The 22,651-nt window shown below is 54.4% G+C and overlaps 1 protein-coding gene across 3 annotated transcripts in view; it reads right to left on the minus strand.

Moving 5' to 3' along the window:
* CORO7 (coronin 7) overlaps positions 1-22,651 on the minus strand; it is a 59,259-nt gene that overhangs the window by 33,193 nt on the left and 3,415 nt on the right. For all 3 annotated transcript variants that reach the window (XM_059897289.1, XM_059897288.1, XM_059897290.1), the window contains exons 3-7: positions 22,539-22,613; positions 18,226-18,296; positions 17,667-17,850; positions 14,781-14,857; positions 3,101-3,151 (exon numbers count right to left, since the gene is read on the minus strand). In XM_059897289.1, coding sequence (XP_059753272.1) covers positions 3,101-3,151; positions 14,781-14,857; positions 17,667-17,850; positions 18,226-18,296; positions 22,539-22,613 — 458 coding nt within the window. The remainder of the gene's footprint in view (positions 1-3,100; positions 3,152-14,780; positions 14,858-17,666; positions 17,851-18,225; positions 18,297-22,538; positions 22,614-22,651) is intronic.

Consider the following 22,651-nt stretch of genomic DNA (forward strand, 5'->3'; position numbering starts at 1 on the left):
GTTTCAAAAATGGCAAGTTCTTTGCTGACCTCAGTGGGACTCGGGGAAGAGGAGCCCTCCCGCCAAATCCCCGGATTCTCATTCTCCTGGGGTAGAGGGGAGGCTGCATTTGGGACCTAGGCACCCTGCCACCCAAACCTGAGCCCTGTCGTAGGAAGCCGCTGATGGTGATCCCGAGCCTGCAGGCCAGGCCTTGGGGTTTCCCTCTTACAGGCAGCTAGGTGTCCTGCTCGTGGAGAAGCCCCTCGGTACCCCCATGTCTCCCCCACACCTGGCCCCAAGGAGAGAACAGGAGGGGCTGAGGCCAGGCCGCGCCTGCCCAGTACAGGGGTGCCAGGAGCAGGCGCATACCCAGCATTCCAGCTGCAGTAAAGCCAAATCCCCCTCTCTGTCGCCACAGCAACGCTTCCTGTGTGGGGCAGGGCGACTGGAAGAGCGGCCCTGGGCTCCTTCCTAGGGTGAGGGGACCTTCTCCGGTGGTAAGACCCCCATCACTCACCCACACCCCTCCTCAGCCAGGCTCAGTCCTGGGCTGCAGATGCTGGCCCCCCAGGCCTGCCTGACACAGGGGGTGGTCGGAAGGAGCAGTTCCGCCTGTCCACGCCAGAGGTTCTCTGGCCCCCTCCTGCCCTGGACCAGCCTGTCGAAGCTCACCAGCCCTGGGTACCCCCTCAGCTGTGGCTTCTACTTCCCTGGCACGGCCATGGCTTCAGGGCCTCGGCCACCCCCACTGGGGCTCTGGCACAGTGAAGGGGCAGGAGAGGGCTGGGGCTCCGGAGTCAGATGGACCGAACCTGGCTCTGCCACTCAGCTGTGTAACCCTGGGGAAAAAATGACCAAAGGACTGACTTTACAGGACGGTCAGGAGAGTGGAAGGAGGTTATGCGTGCCAAGAGCCTGGGACATAATAACCCATCATAAATGCAACCTAAAAACAAAGCAGAGGGTGTGAACAGGAGGGAGCCGCCCAAGCATCCCCTGCTCCAAGCTCCAGTCTCCAGAGGCAGGGCCCAAAAAAGACAGTGGAGGGAGAACTCCCCAGGCCTCCCTGCCCATCCTCCAGGCCATGGAGACAGCCAGTGGGGCAGGGAGGGCAGAAGCTGGAGGGAGGGCAGTGCCTTCTTCCCCAACCCCCACCAGTACCCCCTCCACTGGGGAAGGAGGATCTCAGGAGAAGGCACTCCCAGAAGGCCTCTCCCCTGAGCTGGCCCCTCAGCTCACACCGACCCTGGCTGCCAGCAGCAGTTTTCTTAATAGAAGCCAGGTGTGGGCCAGATGCCCTGGCGGAAGTGGGGGGCAGGGCCAGGCAGAGGGCAGCATTCCAGGTCCTGCTGCCCCCGCACAAGCGGCCAAGCACAGGCATGGTCCCAGGAGCTAGGAGCGGGTGGGAGCCACCCACGCTCTTCCCGGGTCTCCTCGGCCCAGAAACCCCCTTCAGAGGGGCTCCCTCCCTCTTCTCTGAACTTGGAGCCCTTGGACGGCAGCCACTGCATCTCTACCTCAGCACCATGACTGCCCCCCGTTGCTGGAGGAGGAGGAGAGAAAGGAGGAAAGGGTTCAGCTGGATGAGCTGGCCAGAGGCACTGCCCAGCTGGGGCAGGAATGGAGGTGCCGGGCGCTGTGGCCTGGACCCTGGGGAGGAGAGGGTGACCTGAGAAAGCTGCGGGGAGAGGGCCTCAGTCTCCCTCCTCGAGCTGAGCCTGGGGCCCCTTTCCAGGCAAAGACTAAAGGTTATTTAGCACAGAAAGCTACAGTGAGGCCCACTGCTCACGCTGCCCTGAGGCTCACACAGCTCCACCACAGCCAAGGGGCGACGAGACCAAGGAACCAAGACCCAGCCTCGAGGAAGCAGGGCCAGGGTGGAGCTAAAGCCACTTCTGCTGGGCTTGGTTCACCTGCCAGGATGGGGCCTCCTCTTGGTCTTCGGCCAGTCAGAGGTGGAGCTGACTGCACTGCCCTGGGAAAGAGCTGCAGTTGGCTGTATGAAGGGGAGTGTGTGTGTGTGTGTGTGTGTGTGTGTGTGTGTGTGTGTGTGTGTGTGTGTGTGTGTGTGTGTGTGTGTGTGTGTGTGTGTGTCTGTGTGCGTTACTGCTGCTTGGGTTTAGACTGGTGGATTACCCTTGACCCCGGGTGGGGAACAAGTCCTAGAAATGGAGATGAGGCATCTCTGCTGGCCTGGGGCCTCGCTGGGGAGCTCTGCGCACGAGCTAGCAGCAGAACCCTGAACTGCACCTTCCTCAGGAAAGAAGGCTCCTCAGCTTCTAGAATAATTTTTAAAAATGTAAATCCGCTCATTTCATTGTTGGCTTATAACCCTAATGGCTCCCAAAGCACAGGTGACAAGCCCCTGACTCAGGCTCCTAGGACAAGCTCAGCCCGCCCCAGGCCGTCCACGGCAGCACTCAGGCCTCAGCCCCAAACCAGCTCCTCAGGGAAGCACTAAATCATTCCAGCAAGCGGAGCCCCCCAGCAATTGTCCGTGTCTGTCTCGTTCACCACAGAACATTCTGTGCCTGGCACCAAGTTGTTCTCAAATGAATGAACGAGTCCCCAGTGGCTCAATGCCTGCAGCATGAACCCATCGCCTGGCCTCCTCGTTTGGAACTCGAAGGGCCACATGCACCCATGCACAGCCAGACACAAACCGAACCCGCTCAGCGCCCAGGGCCCACAGATCAGGCAGGTCCCCCAGCACCAGGGCCTGGAGGGGTGCAGAGGGTGGGGGCTGGGTCTTCTTGGCTCCTCTGTGGCTGGCCTCCGCTGACCGTACCAGGAAAGGTGGGTAGGGATGAGGGTTTCAAAGGAGAGGAAGTTGGAATCTCAAATTAGCTTCTTGAAGCCACAGGATGCTTCCGCCGAAGGCCTGTGGGCGGCCTGGCTGCCCCCACCCTGTGATCAAAGCTGGATCCTCCCAAGACCCAGAACACGCTTCCCAGAAAGAGCCTCGAGCCACCTCCCAGGTGACCCCCGCGTACCCGCCAAGCCTCGGCCAGGGGCACGGGGCGTGGCAGAATCTGTGTGCCAGAGGCTGAGCTGCCCTTGCCCGCGTCTGCTGGAGCCGCTGGGGCCTTAATCCAGCTCCGCTGCCCACACAACTCACCTGGGAGGCCTCGGGCTTGGCTCTGGGGTCGAAGATGCGCAACTGCTTGTCCTGGAAAAGCAGAGAGGAGAAAACAGCACAATTAGGCCGGGGAGGTCCTCTGGGAGGGGGGCCTATCTCCCCCATCCCTAGGCTCTGATGGTCCCACACCCAGTACACAGGTTGAGCATCAGGCACCAGGCAACCCCTCCCCAGCCCAGTTCCTCCTTCTCACAGCAGGGGGCAGGCCCCCTTTCCAGCCCCAGTCACCCACAACAAAGACTGTGACAAGAGTTCACATTTCCTGAGCACCTACTATGTGACACGCATGATCTCACCCTATCTTTCCAACCACGTTATGAAGCCACGCTATCACCATGACCCCTTCACAGATGGAGAAACTGAGGACCAGAACCAAACTCTAGGTTACCAGCTGCTATACGTGTGCTCAGCCCAGCCTAGAGGGGCTCACAGGACAACATCATTTCTACACTTAACTTGGCGTCTAACCAGGACGGCAAGCTTGCACATCCATCCATCACTCAGCACGCAGTTACTGGTTCAGAATACCTGACTGAGGGTGGGGATGGGAACAGACGAAAAAAGAAAAAAAAAAAAAACCAAAACAAAATACCCATATCTTATATAAACAGCTTTCTTTCTGTGGAATAATCTCTCTGCATGTGTGAGTGTGAAAGTGTACACAAATGTACATACATAAAGAACTGGGGGAGAGGAGGCAGAATCTGTATCCGTTGACTATTTACAGGCTTGGCCATGATAAATTCTTAACTGCAAAAAGGAGGATGCAGAGTTACGCAGTGTGGTGTGATTCTACTGTGGTAAAAGTAAAAAACTCCATTTGTCTGACCACATTCCTGTATGTTTTGCAAGTCTGCTGAGTAAGGAGAAAGGTCTTGACAGGCACGGGCCGTGTTTTAATGCTGGCACCAGGGGTGAGGCAGGTGAGGGGTGATCAGCTTTTCCTTTTTATATCTTAGCACGGCTCCACTTTTTTCCGATCAGCACAGATTCATATTTTCTTATTTCAAAAAACAATCAACCAGCAATGAACAATTGGAATTTGAAATTAAAAACACAATACCATTTACATCAGCACCCCCCAAAACTGAAATACTTAGCTAGAAATGTAACAAAATGGGACTTCCCTGGTGGTCCAGTGGTTAAGACTCCATGCTTCCACTGCAGGGGGCGCAGGTTCAATCCCTGGTCAGGGAACTTAAGACCCCGCATGCCACACGGCACAGCCAAAAAAAAAAAAAAAAAAAAAAAACTAACAAAATACGTATAAGATCTACATGAGGAATACTACAAAACCGCTCAAAGAAATCACAGAACCAAACAAATGGAGAGATATTCCATGTTCACAGTTAGGAATACTCAATATTGTCAAGATATCAGTTCTTCCCAACTTGACTTATAGATTCAATACAATCCCAATGAACATCCCAACAAGTTTTGTGAGTATCGACAAACTGATTATGAAACTTATGTGGAGAGGCAAAAGACTCAGAATGGTCAACACAAAGTAAAGGAGAAGAACAAAGGTGGAGGACTGCTGCTTCCCGGCTATATTCTAAAGCTACTGTAATCAGGACGGTGTGGATCTGCACAAGGATAAACAAATAGATCAATGGAACAGAACAGAGAGCCCAGAGAGAGACCCCCTTAACTACAGCCAGCTGATCTTCGACAAGGGAGCAAAGGCAATACAATGGAGCAAAGACAGTCTTTTCAACAAATGGTGCTGGAACAACTGGGCATCCACATGCAAAGAAATGAATCTAGACATAGACTTTACATCTTTCACAAAAATCAACTAAAAATGGATCATAGTCTTAAACATAAAAACACAAACCTTTATTATAAAACCTCTAGAAGATAGCATATGAGAAAACCTAGGTGACCTTGGGTTTGGCAATGACCTATTAGATACAATACCAAAAGTGTGACCTATGAAAGAAAAAACTGATAAATTGGACTTCATTAAAATTATAAACTACTGGTCTGCAAAAGACACTGTTAAGAAAATAAAAAGACATGCCACAGACTGGGAGAAAACATTTGCAAAGCACATATCTGAGAAAGAACTTATATCCAAAAAACACAAAGAACACTTAAAACTAAAAAAAAAAAAATTAAAAAATAGGCAAGAGACCAGAATGGACACTTCACCAAAAAAGATACACAGATGAAAAATGAAAACATGAAAAGATGCTTAACACTGTATCTCATTAAGGAACTGTAAATTAAAACAACAATAAGCTACCACTACAAACCTACTAGAATGGCTAAATTTCAAAAAACTGACAACACCAAATGCTGGTGAGGATGTGGAGCAACAGGAACTCTCATTCACACTTCTGGTGGGAATGCAAAATGATTAAGGCCACTTTTAGAATACAGTTTGGCAGTTTCTTACAAAGCTTTAAAAAAAAAAAAAAAAAAAACTCTTACTACATGATCCAGCAACTGTATTTACCTAATATCCTAAGTATTTACCCAAATAAGTTAAAAACTTATAGCCACATAAATGTTTATAGCAGTTTTATCATAGTTGCAAAAAACTGGAAGCAGCCAAGAAGTTCCTCAATAAGTGAATGAATAAATAAACTGTGGTACATTCATACAATGGAATATTGTTCAGCGATAAAAAAATAAATAGCTCAGACCCCAAACCATAAAACTCCAAGAAGAAAACATAGGGGAAAAACTTCATGACTTTGAATTTGGTAATGATTTCTTTCTTTTTTTTTTTTAAATTTATTTATTTTATTTATTTATTTTTGGCTGCGTTGGGTCTTTGTTGCTGTGCACAGGCATTCTCTAGTTAGTTGTGGTGCGTGGGTTTCTCATTGTGGTGGCTTCTCTTGTTGCAGAGCATGGGCTCTAGGCGCCCAGGCTTCAGGAGTTGTGGCTCGCAGGCTCTGGAGCACAGGCTCAGTAGTTGTGGCACACGGGCTTAGCTGCTCTGTGGCATGTGGGATCTTCCCAGACCAGTGCTCAAACCCGTGTCCCCTGCATTGGCAGGAGGATTCTTAACCACTGTGCCACCAGGGAAGCCCGGTAATGATTTCTTAAATACGATAGCAAAGCACAGAGAAAAGCAAAAATAGACAAATGAGACTACGTAAAACTTAACTTTTGTTTATCCAAGGACACAACAGAGTAAAAAGACAACCTATAGAATGGGAGAATATATTTTCACATCATCTATCTTATAAGGAATAAATATCCAGAGCATATAAAGAACTCATATTACTCAAAAACGAAAAATCAAATAAACCAACTAAAAATGAGCAAAGAACTTGAATAGACATTTTCCCATAGATACACAAATGGCCAACAAGCATGTGAAAAGATGTTTAACATCACTAATCCTCAGAAAAATGCAAATGAAAATTATAGTAAGATATCACCTCACACCCGACAGAATGGCTACTATTAAAAAATCTAGAATATAACAAGTGTTGGTGAGGATGTGGAAAGTTGGAATCCTTGTGCATGTTGGTGGGAACATAAAATGGTACAGATGCTATGGAAAACAGTCTAGCAGTTCCTCAAAAAATTAAAAATAGAATTATCATATGATCCAGCAATTCTGGGTATAAACCCAAAAGAACTGAAAACAGGGTCACAAAGAAATATTTGCACACCCATGTTCGCAGCAGCATTATTCACGACAGCCAAGACACAGAGGCAACCCAAGTGTCCACTGACAGATGAATGGATAAACAAAACATGGGACTTCCCTGGTGGTACAGTGGTTAAGAATCCGCCTGCCATTGCAGGGGACACGGGTTCGATCCCTGGTCCAGGAAGATCCCACATGCCGCGGAGCAACTAAGCCCGTGCGCCACAACTACTGAGCCTGCACTCTAGAGCCCAAGAGCCACAACTAGTGAAGCCCACACGCTCTAGGGCCCGTGTGCTACAACTACTGAGCCTGCGTGCTGCAACTACTGAAGCCTGTGCTCCGCAACAAGAAAAGCCACCACAATGAGAAGCCCATACACCGCAACAAAGAGTAGCCCCTGCTCGCTGCAACTAGAGAAAGCCAGCGCACAGCAACAAAGACCCAACACAGCCAAAAAACAAAACAAAACATGGTATACACATTCAATGAAATATTTTTCAGTCTGAAAAAGGAAACCCTGTCACATGCTACAGTATGAATGAACCTTAAGGACATTATGCTAAATGAAATAAACCATTTACAGAAGGACAAATAATGTATGATTCCATTTATATGAGGTATTTAAAGTAGTCAAATTCATAGATATGGAAAGTAAAATGATTACAAGAGGCTGGGGTAGGGGCCAAAGAGAAGTTGTTCAGTGGGTGTAGAGTTTCAGTTCTGGAGATCTGTTTCACAACAATGTAAATAAACTTAATATTAGAACTGTATATTTAAAATGGTTAAGGTGGCAAATTTTATGTGTTTTTTATACCAAAATTAAAAAAAATAGTTATCAGTCCACAAAAAGATATGGAAGACCTATAAATGCATATTACTAAGTAAAAGAAGCCAATCTGGAAAGGCTACATATTCTGTGATTCCAACTGTATGACACTCGACATCCAGGAGAAGGCAAATCTTACAGAGACAACAAAAAGATCAGTGGTTGCCAGGGGTTTGGGAAGAGGAAGGCAGGGATGAACGGGTGAAGCACAGGGCACTTTTTTAGGGCAGTGAAACTGTCTTGTGTGATGCTGTAATGATGGATACATGACGTCATGCATTTGTGGGAACCCATAGAAAGCACATCAAGAGTGAACCCTGGGGACTTCCCTGGTGGTCCAGTGGCTAAGACTCCACGCTCCCAATGCAGGGGGCCCAGGTTCGATCCCTCGTTGGGGAACTAGATCCCACATGCCGCAACTAAGAGTTCGCATGCCGCAACTAAAGATCCTGCATGCCGCAACGAAGATCCTGCAAGCGGCAGCGAAGATCCCACGTGCCGCAACCAAGACCCAGGACAGCCAAATAAATAAATAAATTTTTTCTTTTAAAAAAAGAAAGACCAAGTTTGTTTAAAAAAAAAAAAAATGGAAGAGCGAACCCTAATGTAGATTGTGGGCTTTAGTTACTGTAGCAACATTGGTTTAACTATAACAAACGCAACTCACCAATGCAAGATGGAGTGGGGAGGGGAATATGGGGACTCCTGGCCCTGTCTGCCTGGCCCTGCCTAGGTGCTTGGGATTCAGACAGAGCAGACAGTCCCTGTCGAGTGCTGGTGCCTGCAACCCAGAGGTGGTCACAGGTAACTCTGGGGAGGAACCTGGACCTGACTTGAGCCCAGAGGACAAGTGGAGCTTGTACTGGGAAGGGAAAGGCATTCAAGGGAGGAGGAAGAGTACGAGCAAAGATGTGGAGACAGGAGCTCGCTGGCACGAGACGTGGAGGGAAGACGAGGTCATAAAGGGAGAGTGAATGGCAGGAGTGGGGGGCAGCAGGCAAGCACACAGCTGGACAAGGGAGGGGTCAGCCTGCAGAGGCCTCGAAAGCCAGGCCTCCCTTCACGGGCCTTCACGGGCAGGGTCCCAGGGTTCTCCTTCCAGCTGCAGTTTACTGAGCACTTGCTACGTGCCAGGTGGGCACCAGGCACAATCCAGCGGTCAGTTCTGAGGCACCGTCCACTCCACAGCCTCGGTCGGGAGGAGGCTGCTTAGAGACAGACAGCGATCAGACAGACAAGGCCAGTAAGGGACACAGGATGAAGACAGGCAGAAAGAACAGTGAGAGGCAGAGAGAGGATGGGGAAAGATGGAGGGTCAGAGAAGAACAGAGACACAGAAAGACAGAGAACAGAGACAACTATAGACACAGAAAAGACAGCAAGGGACAGTGAAAGAACCAGAGACTGAGAACAGAGACAGGGCAGCACAAGACAGACAGAAGATGGGTCAAGCAGTGAGCAACATTGGATCTCGACAGATGACAGGCAAGAGAGAAGGCCTCCTGGCAGCAAGGGCCACTCCCACCCCTGTGGAGACCAGACAGGCAGGGTTAGGACACCAAATCCACCACTGATGTGCTCTGTGACCTGGGCAAACCCCCGAGCCCAGGGTGGGGTGAGGGTGATGGCAACACTTCTCACAGGTCGGAGGCACGGTCTTGGGACCTGGGCACCTCCCTAAAGGCAGCTGGGCCATCGAGTGCAGAATTCCAACAGGAGGTCCAGACCAGGCTTCAGACTGGGCACTGGGGGCTGCATTGGCGCTGGTGGGGCCTGCAGGGCCGGGCAGCAGGGGTGGCACTGGGCTGCTGAGGCTCTGGGCTCACAGGCACACTCCCAGTGGAGTGGGAGCCCAGCTGGCCAAGCCCAGCCATCTGTGGGGCCAGCGCGCCCCCTAGCGGCCACCTGCTCCTCCCCTCGGCCGCAGGAGCTGGGAGGGGAGCCGGAAGGGGCTTCACTGGGCTGGGCCAGCCCCTCACCCTGCAGGGGCACCAGGAGGCCTGCAGGTAGAACTGCTCCAAGGCAGGACGGGAGTCATAACCAGGTGGCCAGAGAGGTTTTCCCCGTGGGGTTGGGGGGGAGCCCAGTGTGGAGACCAGGGAGGCTCTGATGAGAAGAATGTTGCCGCCCACTGGTCAAGAGGGGCTTGGGCTCTCTCCTGCTGAGGGTGGGCCCCTCACGGGCTCCCCCCACACTCTCAGAACAAACCCACGGGCACCTCCACCTGGACTGCAGTCACAGGGGCAGCCCCCCTCCTTCACCACTCCCCAAGGGCTTGCAGCTTTTGACGAACCCGTTCAGGATCCTGAGGCTCCCTTTACAGCAAAGGAAGGGGCAGTGGACACAGGACTGCGGTGATGCCCGGCACTCGCTGACATGTGACACCCTTCAAGGACAGCGTCCTCCCCCAGGATGCCGCACCCACATCAACAGTATCGTGAGGCCCTGAGTCCCCACAGGTAACCAGGTCTAGGAACTGGGATGGGAGCTGGGGGGCCTCCCCTGGGCACCACTCCAGCCAACCCACTTGGGAAATCTACGCTTCTCGTCCCTGCGCCTTTGGGCTCTGGGTGGAGAAGGCACAGAGGTCCACCAGACTCAGACATGGCCTGCTCCACTAATCCCTCCCCCCAAGACACCAGCAGGCGAGGAGTTGAGTTGCTGTCCCAGGACACAATGGGGACAGGGTGCTCTGTGACTGGGTGGCTCTTCCTTCTCCACCCGCCCCACCTTCGGGCCCAATTTTGATGGTAAATGGGGCTCAGACCCCTGGGGACGTGGGGCTGGACCCCAACAGCAGAGAAGCCCCCTGTAACCAGCAGGGGGGCAGTCCAGAGTTCAGGAGCCCAGCTGGGTGGTGGGGAGGGAGAGGATGAGACCAGCGGCCCAGGGTTCTTCTCGGAAGGTTGCAGCCAGATCCTGGGAAAGCTGTCCCCAGGGATGGCACCCTGGGGACTGCCGTGGCTGCAGGGTTTGTGGTGAGGCCCTCCGTCCCTGGGTGCTGAGGGCTCGCAGCTGTCACCCCTCCTGGCACTGCTGCCCACAGCCATGCGCACGTCCAGTGACTGGTCAGCATGCGGACAGGGCCCAGCCCCCTTGCCTCAACAGGGACACCTCCCGCGTAGCTCCACAAGGCGTCTGCAAGCAGTCCCTGGACCCAACACCCTCGTCCCCCTCCTAGGTACCCCCAGCCCCATGCTCCGCCAGGCCGTCCCCTGGGAGTCACTTCTCCCTGCGCTGGCCCCCCTCCTGGAGGCTGACATGCTCCTTGCCATCACCCCACCCCCACACCGTGTCCTCCACCACGGTGACCGCTGCCCGCTGCCCTCAGAACAAAGCCCTCGCGTGGCCTCAGGCTCGGCCTCAGCTGGCCCCACCCTGCCCCCGGCCATACCCCTCACCTGGCTGCCTCTGAACACAGCAGGACCCCCGGGAGACAGGACCCCCGGGAGAGTGCCTGCCTCCTAATCGATCCCCCCGCAGCCTTGTCAAAGCCAGACTCAACCACACTGGGGGTTCCAACCACTCTGGGGGGTCTGGTTCATATCAGGCCCAGCTGAGCCGGCACCTCTGGCTGCTCCACAGGAAACGACCCAAATCCAGCCCCCAGACACCTGCTCCCCAGACACCCTGCCTGGGGCTGGGCTGGGGGCCTGGAGCCGAGTGGATGCAGGGCGGAGGCCACAGGCTAGACTGGCCTCGTGGGTTGCAGCTCTCGAGTGAAGGGCCGTCTAGGCCACAGTACCTGCGGGCAGTGTGGGGTGCTGGCGGGCAGCCTGGGCGAGCTCTACAGAAGTTGCCTTCCTCCCCGTCCAGGGCCATGGCCCAGGCAGGCTGATGTGTGGGCCCTCGCTGAGGCCAGTCCCTGCTCAGAACATTCATGGGGTGTGGAGACGGCACCTGTCTGCCCAGGGCTGCTCCATCACCATGGAAACCAAGGCCCCTTCCTGCTGCCCTCCTGTCAAGCTGCCCGCGGCCACCACGCGCTGCAGCTCTGACCCCCTCAGGCAGCCACTGGAGCTGTGAGACAGAGGAAGAGCGGGGTCCTCCCTCAGGGGCTGGAGCTTTCCGCACACTTCCTCGCGGACTCACATGTGGGACGGGCAGCACTGCTCTGTTCAACCTCCAGGCTCAGAGGGCTGACTGCGTACCCACGGACACATGTCTCCCCCCAAAGCCCAAGCTGGAGCCCAAGGCGTTCACAGAACAGCCCCAGGGCCGCCTCCTCTGGAAAGCCGCTGGCTAAAATGTATCAACCACCTTAAGAATCTTCACAGCCTGCAGCCAGCAACACTCCTCATAGGAATCTAGGTGGGGGTGGGCAAGCTCTAAGGCCCACGGGCCACATCCAGCCTGAGACCTGGTTCTACCAATGCAGTTTTACTGGGACACAGCTACGTCCCTCATTTATGTACTGCCCATGGCTGCTGCTCTGCTACAAGGTGCACTGACAGAGACAGCCTGGCCTGCAAAACCCAAAGCATCTACTATCTGGACCTTCACAGAAAAAGTCTGCCCCTGCTCTAGGCTAAGAAACTCACAGAGAAGGCAGAGAAAAACCCTATATACAAATACATTCAAACGTTACAGCTTATAACACAGTGACATAAACTGGAAGTAATCCACGCTTCTGAGAGTAGGAGCTCCACTGAGAAAACTGTGAATCTATATGATTAAATATTTCCCATGACATTTATTAAATTTTTGATGAATTAGAGAAAATGTTTATTATGTGGAACAAAAAAAGTGCAGGATAGGACTTCCCTGGTGGCGCAGTGGTTGGGAATCCGCCTGCCTATGCAGGGGACATGGGTTAGAGCCCTGGTCCGGGAAGATCCCACATGCCGCGGAGCAACTAGGCTCGTGTGCCACGGCTGCTGAGCCTACGCTCTGGAGCCCGCGAGCCACAACTACTGAGCCCAAGTGCCACAACTACTGAAGCTCGCATGCCTAGAGCCCGTGCCCCACAACGGGAGAGGCCACCGCAATGAGAAGCCCGCGCACTGCAACGAAGAGTAGCCCCCGCTCGCCGCAACTAGAGAAAGCCCACGTGCAGCAACGAAGACCCAACGCAGCCATAAATAAATAAATAAATTTATTAAAAAAAAAAAGTGCAGGATAAACTAACATGGAGAGTATGATTCCTACACGTACAGAAAAAGCATAGAGAGAAAGACGTCAAAATGGTGACAGGCCCTGTCCCTGGGTGGAAGGGTTACAGGTGACTTTTTTTTTTTTTTTTCTTCACTTTTTCACTGCTCTCCAAAATTTGTAAAACAAGCATTAACTACTATGCTTGGGTGATCAAAAGAAAACACCTCCCGTGACAATTCCCTTCCAGCTTCCTCCTCGCTCCCATCCTGTCTCATTCTGTCTCTCTCTCTCACTCACTCACACACACACACACATACACACACACACGCTGTGGAGACAGCACAGAGGGGGTTTCTCAGTGGAGGAGGAGGTCACAGCCCAAACACAGGACTCTGTCCAGGCTGGTCCCTCTGCCTGGGACACCTGTCCCCTCCTCAGTAAGGGTAGCCCCGACCTCACTGTCTCTGGGAAGCTGTGTCACCATCGTATGCCCGAGCAAGGGAACCATGTGACTGCCTTGCCCTCGAGCACGGCTCCTTAGGGACCTAAGGGGACAGTAGTCCCGTCTGATTTACCTCTGGACCCCCAGAGCTCAGGCCAATGTCTGGAGCCTACTGTTTAATAAACCAAACAGGGGGAAAAAGTGGATGAAGACCAGGAAATGGGGCTTCCAAGAAGGCAGAGAGAACAGAAAGTGGGAAACAGGATCCTCCCGTGTATGCAGGCCCCACGTTTGCTCTTCAGAGGTGTCAACCCCACCCCAGCCAGCTCTGGTCCCCACCCCTCCGCGGCCACGCTTCCTGGAAGAGCCCTTGCAGGCTCCTTCCTCGCCTCCCACCTTCCTTCACATGTGGCTTCAGGCAGCAGACACCCTGCAAGCTCCTGAAGGTCTCACGACCCAAATCCACAGGTATGTGTCGGCCGCGTCTTCTCAGACCCCTCCCCGTGTTCCCTGGACACCCTCTAGCCTGGGTCTCAGGGCTTCCTTCCTCCCACCAGGCGCTCCCCCGTCTCCTCGCAGGTTCTGGTCCTTCCTCAGGCTCCCTCTGCCTCTGCTCTCAACCATTCTCTCCCACTCAGGGCACTCTCGTCCCTCTGCAGGTGCCACATAAACACAGACGCCACCCAGGCCTCCACCTTCCACTCAGACCACTGCCCACAGCCAAGAGCACGGACTCAACTGACACCTCCGCCCAGACCTCCCCGGCACCTCCAACCTGGGGAGTGCCCAGTCTCGGTGGCAGGCCTCCTCCAGCCTGTAACCCAGGAGCCGGCCTCGGGACCCCCCACCCCTCACACACAGCCCACCACCAACCCCGCAGCTCTCTCTTCCCCCGCTCCCTCGTCCCCTCTGCAATTCTCTGTCCACACTGCAGCAGGGGAGCCTCAAAATGCAGATCTGCTCGCCTCACACCTCAGCCACCCACCTCTGGCTTTAAAAACACTCCAGTGCTTTCCCGTTGCTTCTGTAGTAACAAGCGCGACCCTGTGTACGCAGCTCTGCTCTCTGCCCCCAGCACGCTCCCCCTGCCCCGCACCATGAACCCTTCCCTTACAGCCCTTGCCGGAGGCCAAGCCTCCCCTGGCCTCTCCAACCACTCAAAGCACCTCATGTCCCTCTTTCACAGCCTGGGTCACAATTATCCTTTTATCTGTACAATCCCTGGACCCACATCGGCCACCCCCACTAGCACAGGACTCAGTGGGCACAGGAACTGGCATCACCGAGGACCCTGAGACCTTCTGACTGGCCGGAGGGCCAGCACAGTGCCCAGCTTGTGGACGCTGCCTAACACGACCCTCACGGAGAGGCAGGCAGTTTGGACAAAGCAGCCAGGCAGCCAGGTGAGGCTGGCTGAGGGTGGTGTTGGGAGCCCCAGAGGTCCAGTGTGGGGCTTTCTTTAGTGGGGTGGGGGCTTCAAGAGACAGGTATGAGCCAGAGGCATGAGGACGAGGAAGGTGAACACCTATCCTGGCCTCGGTTTGCTGCTGCCCCACAAGTACTGCCGAGTCTGACAGGTACAGCCCAGGACACGGGCTCTGCAACACGACGGCCCTGGCAGAGCTGGGCATGCTTCAGGCCCCCCACAGGCACTTACTCGAGTCTCACCGCCCACCCTTACCTTACATGTCGTGCCCACCAGGGCTCCGTCCCGGCTCCAGGTGGCACCCTGCACCAGGTCCCCGTGGGCCGCCAGCTCTGCAGAGAAGCAGCCAAGGTCAGGAGGGGTCCAGGGTCCCCCCAACCCTGTCCCACGCAATGAGGGCATCAGGGAAGCGGGTGCAGGCAGGCCTGGCTTGGGGGTAATTCAGGGAAAGGGGCAGCAGCAGTGAGGGTGCTTCAGGCAGAGGAGCAAGGGCAGCAGCTCCTCCCAGATTGGGGGGGGTGCTTTTGAGGGGGGGTGCTTCCTTCAGCCCTGCCCTCCTCAGGCCACACTCCCACTCCCTTCCCAGGCTCCCTGCTCCTGGGCCACCCCGCTCTGCTCAGTCACCAACATCCCCCCAATCCCCGCAGACCACGGACGTGTCAAACACACACCCGCCCTGGGCCTCTACTCGGGCCATCCCCATTCCCTCCCCACACAGCGTGACAGTTTTAAAATGTGTCCACAAATTCTTTGACACTCCTCGTATTATAGACCGAATTGTGTCCCCCACAAAAAGATGCTGAAGTCCTAACCCTCAGCACCTGTGAAGGTGACTTTATTTGGAAATAGGGTCTTTGCAGATGATCCACCGGGGAGAACTGAGATGATGATCAATTTAAGCTGATATTGCTAGAATGGACCCTAATCCAGTATGAACGGTGTCCTTGTGAAAAGGGAAATCAGAGAGAAGATGCAAGCACAGAGAGAAGATGATGTGAACAGAGGGAAGATGGCCATCGACATGCCCCAAGAAACACCTGAAGCCACAGAAGCTGAGAAGGGGACCTGGAACAGATTCTCCCTTGCAGCTCAAAAGGAACCAACCCTGCCAACACTTTAATTTTGGACTTCTGGTCCCCAGAATTGTGAGACAATAAATTTGCTTGTGGTACTCCGTTACGACAGCCCTAGAAAACACGTCCTTTCAAAATGTAGGGCCCGATTCCCTTCTTCTTGAGTGTGAGCAGGACTCAGAAACTTGCTTCTAACGGAGAGCCTGTGCCTTCCAAAGCTGGGGCGTAAATGGCACCGTGGCCTCCTCCTTGCTGCCTCTCTTGGACTGTCCACCAGGGGAAGCAGCTGCCATGCAGTGAGGGTGCTCAAGCAGCCCACAGAGAGACCCATGGGGGAGAACCAAGGCCTCCTTCCCACAGCCGGCACTGTGTGAGTGAACCACTTAGGAAGCGGATCCCTCCACCCCAGTCCAGCCTTCAGGTGACGGCAGCCCCAGCTGACAGCTCAACCCCAACCTCATGAGGAGCCCTGAGTCAGAACCACCCAGCTTAGCTGCTCCCAAATCCCTGACATTCAGAAACTGTGAGATGATAAATGTTACCAGCTGTTATAAGCCTCCAGGTTTCGGGGTAATTCTTTCTGCAGCAATAAGAAACTACTATGACAAGGTCTACTCCCCCGAGGTTAATCCCGGCCCTGTCACCTGCTTGCACTGTGACCTTGGTTAAGTTATTTAACCTCACCTGTAGCACGGGAACGGCAACACCCCCCAACGTGAAGCCCTCAGCACAGCGCTGGGCACACGAGAAGGGCTTGAGAGATGCTAGTTACAGCTGGGGTGACTCTCTGATGACACACTGCCGGGTGGCCTGCACCAGGTTAGGGTGGTCTCCTCCACTGCACCAGCAGCACTTTGGGGGCAAGGCCTGCACCTTGAATTTCATGTCCCCTGTGGCACAAGACAGCTCCATGATGGGCGCTGGCTGACTCCTCAGTAACAGATGCTGTCAGGAGGGAGTCCCTCAGACACCCCGTTACACTGTCGGCCCTTGGTCCCAGCCCCAGAAGTGGGGGTATCACCATGGTGAGCCTCACCCACCCTGGATACTCTGCACAGCACTGTGGGGCAAGTCCATCCTTCAATTCTCTGAGCCTCATGTCTTTCTTTACCTTGAACCTGTCAAGGAGGACTCTGCAGAAAGGATTTGGTGATGCTGCCACAGAAAACACCTGGGTTCTGCTGTGGGTCACACTGCAGGGTCATAACCATTCAAATACTGAGGAATCTGACCCAAAGTTGTCACCATCTACAAGTGGTCTGAGTGTGTGCTCCCCAAATTCACATGTTGAAACCTAACTCCCACTGGGATGGAATCCAGAGGCAGGGCCTCTGGGAGGTGATAAGGTCATGAGGGTGGAGTCCCATGAAGGGTATTAGGTCTCTTATAAAAGAGGCCCCAGAGAGCTCCCTCACCCCTGCTGCCACGTGAGGACACAGCCAGAGGATGGCCATCTGTGAACCAGGAAGCAGGTCCTCACCAGACACTGAATCTGCTGGTGCCTTGATCTTAGACTTCCAGCCTCCAGAACTGTGAGAAATAAATGCCTGTTGTTTATAACCCACCCAGTCTGTGGGATTTTGTTATAGCAGCCCAAATGGACCAGGACAATATATACTGAGAAAATAAGAGAAGCAGCACCGGGCGGGAGGGGATGTAGAAACAGCAAAATTCTCATCCCCTAGAAGAGAAATCAGTAGTTTGTTTTCAAAACTGAAATGTCACACAATTCAAGAAATAACAGTATAAGGAAGTTACTTAGACATATGGAGGAAAAAGCAGGAAAAACAGCCAAGTGAGATGAAAACATATGCCTATGGGATTTAGGGAGGGATGGGGTGTTTGTAACAAGCCTTGTAAAATTATAAGTAATATATACACACACGTATACAAACATACACATACACACACCCATATATATACATAAATACATATATACGTATATATACCACGTACATGTGAAACTTTGATACGTGTCTTAAAAGTCATGTTACCAAAATCATAAACAAAGAAACAAAGTGCTGCCAGACGGGGCTGCCCAGGGAGGGACAGTGAGTGTGGCCCATACCTGTGAGGGGCTGCTGCTTGGCGGCATCCCAGACCTTCACGGTCCTGCCCGCCGCGCTCACCAGGATGCCATCTGCGGTGGGGTGGAACTGCAGCACCTCCACCTGGACGTCCTCGGGGCCCAGCACCAGCCCAGGCCCTGAGGGCAGCACCCCGCCGGGGGCAGGCAGTCGCCAGAGTTTCACCTGCAGGAAAGAGCGAGTCCGTGAGCTCAGGACTGGGTGGGGCCTCGCTGCCTCCAGCCAGCCTTGCCCCAGCTGCCCCCTACCCCAGGAGAAGGGAGGGGACAGGCTCGGGTTAACAAGGTGTGGTTAGGGGCCGAGGGGAAGATGTGGGAGTGGGGAGAGCCAAGCGCACTGCTCCCCCAGCACCACAGGCCTGCTGTCCTCAGGCAGCCGAGCAGCAGAATGCAGGTCATGTCCACAGCTCAGGGTAAGCGCACGGGAGCACACGGGAGCTGGCGTGGGTTGAAGAACTTAGCAGGAGGGGCTGGACTGCAAACCAGCAGGGCCCTGGTGGCTCATAAGGCCTGGAATAGCTCTTCCAGCCGCTCCACTCACCGTTTTGTCGGCTGAGGCCGTGGCCAGGAGGAAGTCATCAAAGGGAGAGAAGTCCAAGTCCGTGACCAGGTCTGAGGGAGAGAAACAGCTGACACGGGCCAGACATGGGCCAGATGTGGGCCCGCCGGAATGTCCTGTTCCAGCCCACCATGCCCTCTCCCAAGGCCGGAACCACGGCCCAGGGCCTCTGAGCTGACCCCTCTGCCTACACGGCAGCAGGCTGAAAGTCCTCGAGGGGAGGGCACCTCTGGAGACCGCAGGCCAATGCCACAGGCCCCTGCCTGCAACACACATCCCCAAGAGCCCTGCATCCCAGGGTGGTCAAGGGCCCATCACTGGGAGGTTGGCAGGATGAGGGGCAAGAAGCTCCTTGGATCACCAGGTACCTGCATTCGCCCAAAATCCAGAACCCAGCTCTGGTGAATGGATACAAGCGCCGGCCCCGACGGGATTCACATATAGGGCAGACTAGAGGCCACCCAGCCCTAACAGACCCTCATCACATCCACAGGGAGACACACACTTCTCTGCAAATGCAGCAAGAGGCGGGCCGTGAACTCAGGGGGGACCCCAAGGTCAGGGGTCAGGGGAGGCTTCCTGCAGGGGGCACAGTGGGCCCTGGAGAATATGGAGGGTGGCACAGGTTAGGACATCGGGTAGGCAGGGGGCTGGAGTGACATGCCTGACCTAGGAGTTCTCTGCCCCTTGACAAGCCAGGGCTGGCCCACCTACAGGAGTGCACCTGACCCAAGCCCAGGCAGCCAGCTTCTCTCCGAAGGGAGTTAAACCAGGAATGGGAGGCCTAGAGACAGGGTGCCTTAGGGACTGGCCTGGGTGGAGAGCAGCCAGCTGGGAGGGAGCTGTCAGCTCTCAAGCCAGGACCCTCTTAAGGCCTGTGTGTCCAGCTGCTCCTTCAGTTCTGGAAGCTCCCCAAGAGTCTCCCAAATCCCTTTTTGGCTTAAGCAAGCTGGAGTTAGTCTCAGTTCTTTGCAACCAAAGAACCTGAACTGCTCAGCTCCGGGGGGCCGGGAGGGGAGGTGGGGCACACGGAGTGAGCCAGAGCCCAGAGGGGAAGTGAGACTGGGGCTTTCGGGGGACAGAGACAAGGCCAGGGCTCAGGTGTGGGGGCAGTGGAGATGTGAGCAGGACGGCCAGGCCCAAGTCACCAGAGCAAGGAGCACAGTGACCATCCCTACTGCCAGCCTCCCCAGGGGGGCCGAGCAGGTACTTTCCTCCCAGGCCAGAGCCTGACCCTGGGCATCCTGCCAGAGGAGACAAGGAAGAGAAGGGGCGGGGACTTCCCTGGTGGCGCAGTGGTTAAGAATCCACCTGCCAATGCAGGGAACACAGGTTCGATCCCTGGTCTGGGAAGATCCCACGTGCCGCAGAGCAACTAAGCCTGTGCGGCACAACTACTGAAGCCCGCGTGCCTAGAGCCCGTGCTCTGCAACAAGAGAAGTCCCCACTCATCACAACTAGAGAAAAGCCCACATGCAGCAATGAAGACCCCACACAGCCAAAAATAATAAACAAAATTTTTAAAATTAAAAAAAAAAACAAAAAAGGAAGAGAAGGGGCGGACGAGAAGAGGCACACCTTGGGACAGCCCTAACCTGGACTCCTGGCCACGGAAGCCCTGCCACCCCACCCTGCAGGCTCCTCACGGGACAGGGCAGGGCCCAGGCTGGGTGCAGATGCTGGCACCCCCAAGGGAATGAGCAGTGGTGATGTGGCTGATCTGAGTGCTCAGTTGTGCCGGCAGGCTTGTGGCCTTCACGTGTGTTTATCTCACCAAATCCTCACAACGACCCATCAGGATGGCACTGTGGTGTCATCCCCAACTGGAGGAAGAGGACACGAGGACAGAGAGGTTAACTAACCTGCCCATAGCTGCACAGCTAAGAAGGGGCAAGGCTGAGGGTCAGGCAGGCAGTCCAGCTTCAGAACCTACATCTTCAGCGCAACACATGGTGTTTCCCAACTCAGAGCAGGCCCCCAGCCACCACCCCCCAGCCCAGTCATTCAGCAACGCTCTCTAGATGCTTCCCAGCCTTCTGCTCCCCTGGACCAAAGGGCCGCTTGGCCCTGAGCCAAGAGGCAGAAGGTGCCCCTGAAGGCAGGGTGCCCCGAAGTCAGGGCAGCAGCGAGAACCCAGGCCACCACAGTTCCGCCCCCGGACCAGCACCTAAGAGGGCAGACCGGTGCCTGGTGCCCAGACAGCAGGTTCTGAGGAGCTGGAGCTCAGCTACCCCCAGAGCAGCTTTCTGGCAAGGCTGCTTCTGCAGGGAAAGGCTCTGGATAGCTGGAGCCACAGTGAGGCTACGATCTGCCAACACAAGCCTGGTTCCCCAGTAACAGGGGGCCCACCACCTTGCAGACAACACCAACTTTTGGCCACTTCCCCATGAGAAAAAAGCATCAAGAAGCAAACAGCATGGTGCCTAAAAACACCTGGGTTCCGATTCTGGCTTACCAGCAGCAATGTCAACACTGCTAAATTCTTTATCTCTTTGAGCCTCAGTTTTCTTAGCTGAAAAACTGGTTATTTAAAAACCTACTTCGGGGCTTCCCTGGTGGCGCAGTGGTTAAGAATCCGCCTGCCAATGCAGGGGACACGGGTTCGAGCCCTGGTCCGGGAAGATCCCACATGCCGCGGAGCAACTAAGCCCCTGCACCACAACTACTGAGCCTGAGCTCTAGAGCCTGTGAGCCACAACCACTGAGCCCGCGTGCCACAACTCCTGACGCCCACACGCCTAGAGCCTGTGCTCTGCAACAAGAGAAGCCACCACAATGAGAAGTCCTCACACCACAACGAAGAGTAGCTCCCGCTCACCACAACTAGAGAAAGCCCGTGCACAGCAACGAAGACCCAATGCAGCCAAAAAAAAAAAAAAAAAAAGAGGTATGAGAATGGATGAGAAAGCAGACTTCGTCTACGCGCTACAACATTAGATGGATCGCAAAAACATCATTCCAAAAGTAACAGACCAGATTCGAAAGACTATGTATAGTATGAATCCATTTATGTGACACGTCCAGAAAAGGCCAGTCTGTAGAGCAGAAACCAGCAAACGTTTTCTGTGAAGGTTGGGATAGGAAACGTTTTAGGCTTCGAGGGACATACAGTCTCTGTCTCCTTAACTCTGCAGTTGTTGGAAAAAGCAGCCACAGACGGTAAGTCAATGAAGAGGCGTGGCTGTGTTCCAATAAAACTATTTACAAAGACAGGCAGCAGGCCAGATCTGGCCACACAGTAGCTTGCAGCCCCTGCAGCAGAGGCAGAAAGATCAACGGATGCCTGAGGCTGCAGCGCCCAAGGTAGAAACGCATTAACTGCCAAGGGGCACAAGGGGTCTTTCTGGAATAATGGAAATGTTCTAAAACTGGATGGTGGGATATGCAACCCTGAAACTTTAATAAAAGTCATCGAATCCTTCACTTAAAACAAGTAATGTTTATAGTATGTAAATGATACCTCGATAAAGTTGTTTCAAATTTTAAAAAAGGATTAGGTGAGAAAACGCAGATACACGCTTAGCACCCGGGGAGCTCTCCATCAGTCTTCACTACTGTCATTTTATTAACCACCACCATCTTCATCAGGACCGCTACACTGAGCTGCACACCCAGACCAGGGACGAAGGATCAGCCCCCTTCCCTCACCCAAGGCTGCCCAACAGGCAGCCAGGAGCGCAGTCCAGAGGGTCTGGGCCCATGGCCACTGCAGCTGGACAGGGAAAGGGGAGGCAGCTGGGCCAGTGCTGCTGTAGCCCAAGGAGAGCAAACTGTTCCCTCAAAGCAGGCAGGCTGCCAGACGGACTGCTGGGTGCCCCCAGAAGCAGCTGTAGTGGTGGACAAAAGCTCCCTTTGTGAGGGCCCATCTCCAGCCCTGCAGCCCAACCAGCCCCCTCCTTGGACTGCCCTGAGCAGCCTGGCTGGAGAGGATGGCTGGTGGTGAGAGGTGATCTGCTGGGCTCCAGGTGAGCACACAGGGCTAAGAACCACATAGGGTTGAGTCTTCTGCAGTGATGGGGAGCCAGCATCAGCCTGGAGCCTGGCACTGGCCGGTGCATATCCCCCTCCTTCCAGTCTGACCACCTGGAGCACCCAGCTTCCCTCCTCTCTGCCCAGGCCAGAATTCTCAACCAGGAACCAGCCTTCCAATCCGGACCCCATCTGTCAGAAGGCACAGTGAGGAGAACAGGAAGGACCCAGCCAGCCACAGGGCTGTGGGACCAGGTGAGTATGAATCCTTGGCCCCAGGGAGGGAGGGGCAAGTTCCAGGCTTCCTGGGTCCAGTCCCCACTCACCTGAATGGCAGCCCAGGTGGGTCACATGTCTCTTGTCCTCTCCCTGGCCTTCCAGAGGCACGATGCCCAGCACGCCTGTCAAACAAACACGGGGACTCTGACTTCAGGCCTAC

This window comes from Balaenoptera ricei, chromosome 15 (assembly GCF_028023285.1).
Source record: "Balaenoptera ricei isolate mBalRic1 chromosome 15, mBalRic1.hap2, whole genome shotgun sequence".
Lineage (NCBI taxonomy): Eukaryota > Metazoa > Chordata > Mammalia > Artiodactyla > Balaenopteridae > Balaenoptera > Balaenoptera ricei.